The sequence below is a fragment of the Labeo rohita genome, chromosome 13 (assembly GCF_022985175.1).
Source record: "Labeo rohita strain BAU-BD-2019 chromosome 13, IGBB_LRoh.1.0, whole genome shotgun sequence".
NCBI lineage: Eukaryota > Metazoa > Chordata > Actinopteri > Cypriniformes > Cyprinidae > Labeo > Labeo rohita.
This window is the reverse complement of record NC_066881.1, coordinates 23,319,974-23,333,147: the sequence shown is the minus strand read 5'-3', so window position 1 is coordinate 23,333,147 and position 13,174 is coordinate 23,319,974. Positions and strand designations below refer to the sequence as shown.

Here is a 13,174-nt window from a genome sequence, read left to right as displayed (position 1 = left end):
AAGAGTATCTTCTAAGTATATGTATGGACAAAATACTTGTATATATTGTATTAACTGATATTTATATGGATTCGTATTAATAATGTGAAAGTGCCCGGTGTTTAAATACTTTTATTTTAAATGTCTTTTACATTCAGAGGTCTTATTTTGTTAAACAGAAGAAATGAAGAAATAAAAAAATAAAAATATTTCTCAGTGAATCTCTGCATGCTGTAAGATCACTGTTACTTTGCAGGGTACATTATTTTAAAAAGCTATTTTTCACATGTTCAGAGCATGTGTGTGGATTGGGAAGGTGTGTCTCTGTCTCCTGCATCATCTTCAGCCTGGAGAGGTCGCTCAGCATCCCCATCTGTCTGTTCCTCATGGGAAACCCCGGTCTGATACACATACACACATACAGAGCAACACAACGTGTTTAGATGCTGAATATTTACACACAACTTACAATAATAGCTAAATATGTAAGTCTGCCACATCTAATTTCTATTATTTGTAACAGTTCTAATATAGAACTATAAAAATTATGTATTATACTAAAGATATCTAATTGCTTCACTCAGGAAAAAAAAGCACAAAAGCTAAAAGGTACATGTTTGTACCTAATTTACCCCTAAATGGTGCATATTAATATCTTAAAGGTACATTTTTGTACTTTAAAATTACATATTGGTAGTTTTTAAAAGGGTACCACAACTTTGATAGTTTCAGCATCATTTGCATATATGATTTCATGCATTAAATATATAGTTTAAAACTCAAACTGACAGGTTCCTGCTGTGTTACTTCACTTCGTGGGGAATCTTCAGAGACTCTTGGTAGTGAAGCTGATGAAGATGATCTGGAATGCCGTGTGGGTGACTCCTAATTTTTAACAGGAAGAAAAATCATCAAATCATCAAGGCTTTTTACAGTATATACATTTGATAGCATACTATATAACACTACTATAACCTATATTGTATGTATAGTATGTAAACATACACAATAAGACATAAAAATGTTGAAAGCATAGTGTCTTACAGCATCATGTTTGTTTGTATCATGCAGAGACGCTTTGCTGGACGTGTATCCTTGCTGTGTTTCTCTCTGTGGAGCTGACGTGTTGTCCCATGTCTCCCTCTCAGACACTTCGAACTCTTTCTCTCCATTCTCACTGGAGAGATCAGCCGATGGCCTGTGTAGTTCAGCTGAATCCCTCTGTAAAACAACAAACAGTGAGTTATTTCATGATCAAGTTATGAATACTTTTAATTCATGTGTACACACTCACATGATTTATGTTGGCTGTTTCAAACTGATCCCTTTCAAGAAGCTCCTCATCCTCCACAACTTCTGCTTCTCTCTAAAATTAAAAATATTTTAATAAAATATGACATGCAATGAGACGAGACAAACGAAAAGGAGAGGTGTACCTGGTCAATGGGAAGCTCTACAGCTGTGTTTTCATCCTCTGTAACCTCCTCAGCACCTCGAACCTCGTCTCTCATCTTGCTCCCAGAGGCCTTAAACACACTGTGCTCATCTAACACAATAAAACAATATTATAAAACAGTTACATTTTAGACACAGTATAGCCCTTTTTGTATGCTAACAGTTTCTCATGGTGAGGTAAGGTATTTTTAGGATTTACAGGGGGTAGTCTGTGATTTTGTTGCCGTCTGAATCCAGAATGTCGGTGTTTATCTCTTACCACCCATGTAAAAATACCCGGCCAAATTACCTACTCTTTTTTTTGACAAACACCAAAGTTGTGTGGTAAAAACTGCTGACCAAATCCACATTTCTTTGAGTGTACAAGAAAAATTGAGAAACAATGTACATCCAAATAGAGCTTATGATGTATAATTAAAAAAATAAAATAAAATATGGCATTCACCTATTTCTGCCTTAGGAGGGGGTCTGATTGTGGGAGGGTTTCTGCGGACTCTCACTGGTCTGGCATAGAAAACAGAATTCTCCTCTCTTTCTCCTCTTCTTCCTCTCCTCTTAACCATCTGAGGGGAGCTCTCTCGCTCCACTTCATCTCCTGTGGACTTCACACGCCTTCCTTCTCTCTGAAAGCAGACAGCATTTACACAAGGATGACTGTGATGTTCTGAATGATCTGAAGACTGTTTTTGGTTAATTAACAATAGAAAAGCAATGGCTGCTAACTAGTTCAGAGCATAAATAGAAAACTGTGAATTTAAAAAGAAGTACTGTATAACAGAACAAACCGTTATAGTACAGTAGACAATAAAGTATTTGGTTTGTACCTCAGGTGAATTCATTAGGGTGGAGTCACTGTGGCTGTCCTGGGGAAACATCTTTCTAGTCTGAGTTGGATCGTCATAAAAGAATATTAAGGAACTTCAACAGAAAATTTGTCTTATGAAAATGTATTGGTCTGACATATTAAAAATAAATATAAAGTGGATTCCATATGTCTGAGACTACATTAGACTTGGAAATAAAAATTTGGTTTTAAAAAAATAAATTAGACATTTTTGGAAACTCAAATAAATGTACTATTTTTAATGATTTTTAATGTTTTTTGATTACAAAATTAATCATTTGCTCAGATATATTTCACCTCCACTGTATATTAATTTTAAATAGTACCTCAGTTCTTCTCTGTAACCCTCTGTCTCCTGCATAATGTCTACATTAAAGACAGACAGATCCTGTTTAACATGGTTTTATTTATTTATACACTACTGTTCAAAAGTTTGGGGTCTGTAAGGTTTTTTAATGTTTTATTTTATGCTCACCAAGGCTGCATTTATTTGCTACAGAGTAAAACAGGAATATTCCAAAATATTATTACAATTCAAAACAACTATTTGAATATGTTATAAAATTTAATTTAATTTAAATGTAATGGCAATGCTTAATTTTTAGCAGCTATTTCTCTAGTCTTTAGTGTCACATGATCCTTCAGAAATCATTCTAAAATGCTGATTTGGTGCTCAAGAAACATTTCTTCTTATTATTAATGTTATGCTGCTTAATATTTTTGTGGAAATTGTTCAAAAGAAATGTATATTTCAAATTGTTTATATTTTGTAATATTTTAAATGTCTTTACTGTCACTTTTAATAAAATTAATTTCATTTGAATGCATTCTTGTTGAATAAAAGTCATCAAAAAATTACAGACACCAATCTTTTGCATAAGAATTACATTGATGTCTATCCCAATTATCCACCAACATCACCTGTCCGCGCTGTTGCCTGTCGCTTTGTTTAGCAGTATCTCCACATATGGAAGCTTCTTGAACCTCTCTGTTCCCACAGCTACATAACTTTGCCCGCTCTCCAGCTCCTCTGTGGAGGTCACTGTGAAGCCCTCCAAAGTACAAAGCCTGAGAGGTGAAAGGTGAAATAATTGATGAAAGTTTTAATTATGAAAACAAGCAGTACGTGTGACTGAATACCTGCGCACGGCTCCTGTGCGAAGCATCGCTTTTTCAGAAATGAGGCTCAGGATCTGCTCTAGATTTTTCTGCATGTGGCGGGAAATGATCAGACGAATGGCAGGACTGAGGATGTCTCCATTCCTAAATACACTATGTGAATGTGAGAAGGAGAATGAAAAATAAGTTTGGATCTCATGTGAAAGCATAAGAAAAGCTGGTTTAACAGAGGAAAAACATTGAGTGTGCATTTAAATGAGTTCTCACTATATGATGCAGGGCAAAGTGATGGCCTTCCTCCATTTTGCAGACACATTAGGCCTGAAAAGTGCTTTAGCCTGTGAAAAGAGCTATATATTATTAACTAGCAATTACAGTGGCATGTGAAAGTTTGGGAACCCCTTGCAGAATCTGTGAAAATGTGAACAATTTTATCAAAATAAGAGAGGTCATAAAAAATGCATGTTATTATTTATTTAGTACTGTAAAAAATAGCTGAAACTAATAAAATAACCCCCTTCAAAAGTTTGGGAACAGTTAAACTGAGCACTGTTCTTCAGAAAAATCCTCCAGGTCCTGCAGATTCTTCAGTTTTACAGCATCTTTTCCATATTTGAACCTTTTCAAGCAGTGACTGCATGATTTTGAGATCCATCTTTCACACTGAGGACAACTGAAGGACTCAAACACAACTATTAAAAAAGGTTCAAACATTCACTGATGCTCCAGAAGGAAACACAATGCATTAAAAGCCGGGGGGTGAAAACTTTTTGAATTTGAAGATCAAGGTAAACTGTACTTAGTTTGTCTTCCAAGAAACATGCAAGTATGTTCTGTTGCTTCCAAAGGGCAGTACTAAATGGAAAAAAAAGATATTTCAACAAAATAAGAAATAATTTGGAAATACCCCCCCGCCCCCTTAATGCATCGTGTTTCCTTCTGGAGCATCGGTGAATGTTTGAACCTTTCTTAACAGCTGTGTTTGAGCCCCTCAGTTGTCCTCAGTGTGAAAAGATGGATCACAAAATCATACAGTCACTGCTGGAAAGGGTTTAAATATGCAAAAGATGCTGGAAAACTGAAGAATCTGCAGGACCTGGAGGATTTTTCTGAAGAACAGTGCTCAGTTTAACTGTTCAGAACAAAAAAGGATCATGAACAACCATTACAAAACAAAAACACAGTCGCAGATCATCCAGGTAACCACACACAGTAATTAACAGCCAAGGGTTCCCAAACTTTTGAACGGGGTTATTTTAATAATTTCAGCTATTTTTTTCTCTTGCGGACTATATGTAAACATAGTTTCCAAACTTTCACATGCCACTGTATATGTATTATTTATGTCAGTCATACTCAGAATACTTCATTCTGTTTAGTCAGTCACAGCATTTCTGAGATCAAATGTTTTTGTATATACACAGTTAAACTGTATAATTGGCCTTTTTCCGAGGAAACTCATTTCCCACAAAGCTCATTTGATTTTATTGTCACATAATAAAATATCTGGAAATCAATATTTCATGACAATTTATTTATTTGGCAAGTAGCTGTGTAATAAGCTGGATAATGTGCAGCCAGTGATTTTCCATCACCGTAAATCAAAGATGCAGTGTGTGTTCAAGCTGAGTCAGTGTCCCCTGCTCTCAAGGCTATTATCAACAGTGGTTTTAGCAGCTCTGTGTGTGGAGCATTAAAGGGTCAGGCACTTGAACATGCCCTAACAAGCTTTCTAATCTGATAACACTAACAGCGTTTCCCATGGCCTTCTATTGTTGGAAGGGACAATAACACCCCTTACTCCCTCACCTCCTCTTTATGACACACTTCAGCATCCACAGCAACAAAAACACAAACACAGCTTAACAAACAAGACACTGAATGTATCTGGTTTGATTTTTAATGTCTAAATTTAAACTTTAGTATACCATGACTGTGCATGTTAGTTGCACACATCTGTTCAACTGAATAAAATAAAATAAAATCCACAGTAATAAGAACTGAACTCTCACATAATTATATACCTGGGCTGGTTCCACACCTCTGCACAGTGGACCCTTCTTCAGTCCTGCAGTCGGATAACTAAACATATATAGGAAAGACAAGCCAAATATGATGCATCTCAACCAGAAACAATAATATATCTATAATCAAATTTTAAGATGCCTGGTCATAAATTCTGCTTTCAAATGTCCCACAAAGTTAAATTAACACCTCTCTAAAAGATCATTTTCTATAAGAAAGGATTTTTTATTTAAGTGCATTTATATTAAATAAACTGATATGTAATTAAAATGATACAAAACACTCAATATACACTTGGAAATATAGGATAAGTATTCTTCTCCAGCAAAAAAAAGTACATAAAGAAAGTTTTTTAAGTTTTTAAAAAATAAAGGCAAAGCAAGGTTCAAAAGTTTTTGAACAGTAATATTTTTAATGCTTTTTAAAGAAGTCTCTTCTGCACGCCAAGCCTGCATTTTATCTGATCCAAAGTACAGCATTAAATTTTAATATTTTTACTATTTAAAATAACTGTTTTCTACTTAAATATATTTTAAAATGTAATTTATTCATGTGATTTCAAAGCTGAATTTTTAGCATCATTACTCCAGTCACATGATCCTTCAGAAATCATTCTACTATTCTGATTTGTTGCTCAAAAAACATTTAAAACATTAAATTTCAGCTATTTTTTTCTCTTGCGGACTATATGTAAACATAGTTTCCAAACTTTCACATGCCACTGTATATGTATTATTTATGTCAGTCATACTCAGAATACTTCATTCTGATTAGTCAGTTACAGCATTTCTGAGATCAAATGTTTTTGTATATACACAGTTAAACTGTATAATTGGCCTTTTTCCGAGGAAACTCATTTCCCACAAAGCTCATTTGATTTTGTCACTTTGCGGCCTCTTTATTGTCACATAATGAATTTTTAGCATCATTAAAAATTCATTGTGTGACAATGAATTTTTAGCATCATTACTCCAGTCACATGATTCTTCAGAAATCATTCTACTATTCTGATTTGTTGCTCAAAAAACATTTATTATTATTATTATTATGTTGTTGTTGTTGTTGTTGTTGAAAACAGCTGAGAATTATTTCAGGTTTCTTTGATGAATAGATAGAAAGTTCAGAAGAACAGCATTTATCTGAAATAGAAATCTTTTGTAACATTATAAATGTCTTTATCATGTTTGATCAATTTAAAGCATCCTTGATAAATAATAATAATAAAAAAATTATACTGACTCCATGCTTCTGAATGGTCTAGCGTATAATGATACAACAGCTTTTTATTTCAGATAAATGCTGATCTTTGGATCTTTCTATTCAATAGAATAGAAAGATCCAATAGAATATTAGAATTATTTTTGAAGGATTATGTGACACAGGAGTCACAGGAATAAATTACATTTTACATTTGATATATTCAAATAGAAAACAATTATTTCAAATAATTAAATATTTGTGTTTGCTGCACTTTGGATGAAATAAATGCAGGCTTGGTGAGCAGAAGAGACTTCTTTAAAAACATAAAAAACATTACTGTTCAGAAATGTTAGTCTTAGCTAACAATAACAACACTAATTAATTAATGTAATTTTATGGCTGTGACTGAAGTGTCCAAACACTAGGACCACTGATTCTCAGCATCTAGTTCAGACCTTTAAACACTGACAGAAAGTATTACTCAGATCATTCTCATTCTGAATGAATTCACACTTACTCTAGTTTCTTAAAGCGCTCAAACCCTGCGGCCACATACTGAGCTCCTTGCTGTAGGTCACTAAGGTCCGTGACCCGATGACCGTAGCGTGGTGTGTAGAGAGTTCGAACAGCTAACGGAGCTCCGATACTGAGCGTGATGTCATTAAGGAAAGCATCCATGGTGGAGACTTGCCTCTGGTTTACCACAAATCTCCTTCCTGATCCAGAAATTACATTTATATGGAGACATATATTACAAAACACACAAAGTAAGTTTAATTTCAGACATATGCATGTCTTGGAGAGTGCTGTGAAAATGATTCAATAAAATTATTTAATACAGTAACATATTAAGCACTCAGAAAAAAACAACCTAAAACTCTTTTAAATCCTGTTCTAACCTGAAAAGAAGGGGTCTCCATTTCTGTAGACTTTCACACTCTTGACTGGAGGCAGGTGACTAGTGACACCAGTGGATGCCATGACCCAAAATTAGCCACATTAACACACACCTGTAAAATAAACAACAGAGAGCAGGTGTAACCTCTCAGGTGTAAAACACCTTATTCACACCTTTAACACAAAAAAAAAATCACAAATTGATTTACTTACAGTTTAAAGAACCATTCACATGCTTATGCAAATTCACACACACTCACAAAAATACTTACAGAGAAAGCTTGTCATCCAGTTGACCACCTGGAGAAAAAGTCTAAGTTCATCTGGTCTGTTATTTGTGCTGATTATTTTTCAGTGTTTATTTCTAATATTAAAGCACAGAGTGTGAGAGAGTCAAACATCTCATCCAGACTCCCTCCCTCTCGTACACACACTGGAGTGTTTCCCGGTTGCTATGGCAGCGTTGCTAACTATGGCGGCGGCCTTTGTGGGGTTTTACAATCAGCAACAAGACGCAGAGACGGTGAGGGAGGGGAAGAGGGTTAGAGAGAGGGCAGCAGAAATACTTAAAATTATTAATTATATTATCTAGACAATTTCTCACAAACTAAAAATGTATCACTTTATTCTACTTAAACAGGGTTGGAAAATCTGACCTTCGAAACGTAACTTTTGAAGGTGTGTGTTTGAAGAGGTTGCTCGTGTCTTTAGTGAATTATGCCCCTTATCATTACCCACAGAGAACCCGCGGAGTGATAAAGAAGAAAAACAGCCCCGTTTATCCTTTATAAAACGGCAAAATTGTGTTTGACATTGTTCATTCAAAATCTCTTATATATCAGCAACATCTACATTTAGATTTGTTCTAATGTAACTGAACACGGATTCCTGTAATTCAATTCTAACTATTAACTATATTATTATATGGCTTGTATGTTGACAAGTTTAATTAATTTTATTTGTATAGCTCTTCTCAATTGTTAAGCAGTCTTACAGACATGTTTATAACACCTGAAGAAGTTGTAATAGGATTTAGCGGATTCGAGCTGGACGATTATGTAGTTTAGGCCAACGCCGATATAAACAATCAAACACTTCGACTGGCTATATACTGCACATCGCTTCGTAAGTGTACTGTATTGTATGCAAGCGCATAAAGTTGGATTAACTTACTGTATTCATTTAACTTCATATATGGAGCAGTGCAATAACATAGTTCACATTTAACGACGATATAAATAAATCACTCAACTGAAAGTTGCTATACACTGTGTGCAGAATTATTAGGCATGTTGATATTCTGGTCATATTTTTTTCCAAACACATTTTACCAATTCCAAACCACATCAGTCTTAATAACTACTGTTAATTTTGTATTTAATCATTTATATGTGATATATAATTATCCGTGAAGGCTGGAAGTGAAAAACGCCTTATATTCAGGTGTGCATAATTATTAGGCATGTTTTCTTTTACAGATAAAATGAGCCAAAAAAGATATTTAACCCAGACTGAAAAGTCCAAATTATTAAATGCCCATTTGAAGAATGCAATACTAATGCATTACAAGAATTTGCAAAGTTAAGGCTTGACCATTGGACAGCGAAATGCTTGTTGAGTCTGGATGGTCAGAAAAAACAGGTGGAGAAGAAAAGATGCATGTTAACTGCAAAAGAATTAGGAATTAAGGTGAAGAATTAGGTGTGACACCATCAGGAACCGTTTCCAGTTTTCCAGCGCCACCATTTTCCAACCTACCTGGAGTCTTCAGAAGTACAATGTGTCAGGTTTTCAGAGACTTTGCTTGGTAAAAAATCCAAAAAATGCCCATGACTTAATAAGAATAACAAGCTGACGTGTTGTGAAATACATGAAGACAGTTTTTTTTTTTTTTTTTAATAGGCTTTATAGACAGATAAGTTGAGAGTGACTCTTGAAGGACAAGCATCACATTCTCTTGTACCTCTGATTCAAGAATTTATCTTCCAAAATCTGGCAGTACATTTTGGGAGTTCATGTTTAGTCTCCTATCCTGAAAAGTCTGACTTGCAGAGATGGATATGAAACCATATGGAACTGAATAGAAGGAGTTTTTCACTTCCAGCCTTCACGGACAATTATATATCACATATAAATGATTAAATACAAAATTGACAGTAGTTATTAAGACTGATGAGGTTTGGAATTGGTAAAATGTGTTTGGAAAAAAAAATACGACCAGAATATCAACATGCCTAATAATTCTGCACACAGTGTATAGTTTATGTTTGCGTATGTATGTGTACAGGCAAAGTAAATTTACTAGGTAATAATATATCTTATTATGCTACGATATAAACAATCTATAAAATATGAATTATGCGTATTAAAGATAGGGCTAAAATACTGATTATATTGCCCAACCATAAACAGTTAAACAGAGAAGTTACTTGAAAGTCATGCCATAATACTAGTTATACATAACATATTGTATGTTGTAGCCTATATAATCTATTTAGTACCCTGGTGTGAAAGCCAAAGGCAACTTTAGCAAGGCAAGAAAAAACACTGAATTTGGAAAATGGAGGAAAAAAGAGGGTAGTTCTCATGTGGTTATACAGTACAAATACAATGTCAATAATTAAATAGATATGTTACTACATTGACTTAACTGTAAGATTAAGTTGTGGTAGTCTTTCTGGTTCATACAGGATTAAACAGTGTTAGCTTTTTGGGATACAGAAAAATGTATCTCTCTCCTATCTCCATTCGCATATTATATTTATTTCAGAAATGCCATTTTTACAAAAATAAAAATCTTATTTAACACAAACCCATTTATGGAGTAAACAAGCTTATAAATAAATATAATTTACAAAAGTTCTCAATCATTCTGTGCTGTAAATGTTACAGTAATACAGAAATAATGAGAAAAACAGTTCTTTAAATGTTGGTCCGCTTAAGAACTGGTCCAGTATCAGTGTGGCACATCCATTCTCTGTTTGAGGGTAAGATACTACAAAAGAAAGCAGAGCAGAATTATTTTATAGACTAAAACACAGACAGAGGCATAGACACATTCATACATACCAGGGTCAGAAATTAACTTTTTTTTTTTACATTTGTAAGGGCAATTTTTATAAGCACCTTATTTTTATAAAAACATATGTTGTATTTAATGTCAACCCTATATATTGTAATAATGATTATTAAAATCGATTTATAAAAATTAAAATTGATATATAAAATATTTTGTTTCGTTTTGGGCGTCACACTTCATAGACAAACATGTCGGTCCATGACGTTAGGCAAGTCTAGTACAAGTTATGATAAAACTCCTGTTATAAGACTGAAGCTACAAAATTAATCTTTTATTTACACCGTATCTGCACTGTGTTGTTTACAATGAAGGAATACATTGTTTAATTGTGCAGGGGCATATTTTGCCCCATTGTCTTGAATTTATGGGGCATTTTTGTCACAACCACAAGCCCTCATTAATTTCCAACCCTGATACATATATTTAAATATTAATGGTAAAAACTCTAAACTTTTCTCACTTTCTTTCTACTACTGATGGCTTGCTGGATCCACAGCAGCTCCATGGCTAAAGTGCTCCGGTGCTGCTTCAGAGAGTCAGGAGTATGTGCTTTGTCTTTTAAAACTGAATGCAAATTTGATCCTGTCAAAACAAAACACAAACACGTAAGTGTCTCAAACATGTCCTGACTTAAAATGTATGTATCCTTTTTTTTTGTCAAAATCTCAAAGCACCTGTCTGAAATAAGCTGCAGTAGCTGACATTTGAATTCACTGTGCTGAAAAGTGTAGTAGAATCATCCATCAGGTTTTGTACAGCCACATTCTCTCCTCTCTTGTCCACAATACCATCCACAGGTATGGAAGCGTCTCTGCTAGTTGTTTCAGTAGCTTCGTCTCTCTCCGGTACCTGGATTTCAGACTGTGGGAGAGAGTCATCACTCTCATCATTCTCTATCTTCTGTTCCTTCTCTGAGTTATCCAGAAGGTCATGGGATTGAATCCTGGAGCGTTCATACTGCAGCAACAGGCTTTCCTATAGATTACATTATACACATTTATCATTATGTAACATGAAGACATAATATAAAAATCTTAAAAGTGATAACGAAACATTAACGCTTAATTTCTGTGATTAACAAATAATCAGTAAGAGATATGGGCAACGACAGAGATGCTCACAGTGTCAGTGAAGTGAGGTTTGGCAATGATGTTTCCTCTCCACTGCAAGTGATCCAATCCTCCATCAATCTCTCGCACAATCTGTTCAAACTGAGTCCGAACCAAACTTAGACATTTCCTCATCACATAACCACGACAATGAGCCTGGAGAGTACACAATATTAGCTTTACTTTCCTCATACTGCGACAAAACGAAACTTTAGTCGTGTTTAGTTATAAAGAGCTTTTGTTGTTTAAAAAACAGTTGACTGGAAGACGTAACAGCAAATATCATAGCATCTGTTAAACTGAAAAGAAAAAAAATAATTGAATGAAATGACAGACACCCCAGGACTAAGAAAAAATCAGATAGATTCCAAAAATGTTATAAACCAATGACATTAATGAACGTAGGGATTGTAAACAAACAAAAACTGTCAGCTCGCCCAGGTAAGTTACTCTTCCGATAAAGGGCAAAATTAGTTAACTGTACTTATAAAATATATATATAAAAATACACGCACATATGAGGAGCTCTAATAATACTACTATCAAAAAAACGAAAATACCTGAAATCGAGTTAACGTCTGAATCCATTTCTGCTCGTTCATAGCGCCGCTCTGTTTGAACGGTTGACTGTGTATCTCTTCCCCTGTAGACAGACCGATGAACAGACTTGCATGCAGCTCAGTACCGCCACCTGCTGTTTGGAAGAGGTTTTAAATTCACTTCCAGAACGAAGGTTTCTTCGATAATTTACTCACGTCTATGTCATCCAAGATGTTCATGTCTTTCTTTCATGTGTTTCAGCACAGAAATGAAGGTTTCTGAGGAAAACATGCCAGAATTTTTCACTACATAGTAGACTAAAATGGGGAACAACAGGTTGAAGGTCAAAATGGCAGTTTTAATGCAGCTCTGAAGGGCTCTACTTCATCCAAGCTAAGGAATAAGGGTCTTATCTAGCGAAACGATCTTACATTTCCTAAGAAAAATACAAATTGATATACTTCTTAACCACAAATGCTCATCTCGCACTTCGTCGACCTCAGCATTATGTAAGGTTAATCACGCACGTGTGACGTGGCCGACCCAGTGTTTACAAAACGAATGTGCAAAGAAAGTCAAACTCCCTTTACAAAAAAGGTAAAACAAGGATGTTGGATTATTTTGGAATTGGAGAAGAAAATGACCATACCTTTTTGAACCTTAGTACACAGACGAAAAACTAACCACACGTGACTTTTCCAACGTGATTACTCAATTTGCGAAGACATGCATGTACATAGTAGAGCTATTTCAAGGCGAGCATTTGCAGATCAAAAGTATATACTTTTTTTTGTTTGTTTTTTAAGAAAATGACTGATAGCTTCACTAGATAAGACCCTTATTCCTTGACTGGGATTGTGTAGAGCAGGGGTGCTCAATCCTGCTACTGGAGATCTACCTTCCTGCAGAGTTCAGCTCCAACCCTGA

The 13,174-nt window shown here is 34.8% G+C and overlaps 2 protein-coding genes across 3 annotated transcripts; both read right to left on the bottom strand.

Annotated features, from left to right (window-relative positions):
• Positions 1-45: 45 nt before the first annotated feature.
• On the bottom strand, positions 46-7,981 carry dcdc2b (doublecortin domain containing 2B). 2 transcript variants are annotated; one of them, XM_051125469.1, is made up of 15 exons: positions 7,792-7,981; positions 7,522-7,632; positions 7,140-7,338; positions 5,410-5,479; positions 3,665-3,735; positions 3,419-3,550; positions 3,200-3,346; positions 2,605-2,644; positions 2,259-2,318; positions 1,880-2,057; positions 1,416-1,525; positions 1,274-1,345; positions 1,024-1,200; positions 769-864; positions 46-380 (listed from the first exon to the last, which is right to left on the bottom strand). In XM_051125469.1, exons 2-15 carry the CDS (start codon positions 7,601-7,603, stop codon positions 270-272), a joined length of 1,545 nt encoding a protein of 514 aa, XP_050981426.1. In that variant the 5' UTR covers positions 7,604-7,632; positions 7,792-7,981; the 3' UTR covers positions 46-269. The 2 variants fall into 2 exon arrangements, with proteins under 2 accessions (XP_050981426.1, XP_050981427.1); XM_051125470.1 differs by having other exon boundaries at positions 5,422-5,479.
• A 1,445-nt stretch (positions 7,982-9,426) lies between these two features.
• On the bottom strand, positions 9,427-12,379 carry iqcc (IQ motif containing C). The gene is made up of 5 exons (XM_051125483.1): positions 12,268-12,379; positions 11,720-11,863; positions 11,273-11,573; positions 11,059-11,180; positions 9,427-10,514 (listed from the first exon to the last, which is right to left on the bottom strand). Exons 1-5 carry the CDS (start codon positions 12,307-12,309, stop codon positions 10,476-10,478), a joined length of 648 nt encoding a protein of 215 aa, XP_050981440.1. The 5' UTR covers positions 12,310-12,379; the 3' UTR covers positions 9,427-10,475.
• Between the last annotated feature and the right edge of the window lie 795 nt (positions 12,380-13,174).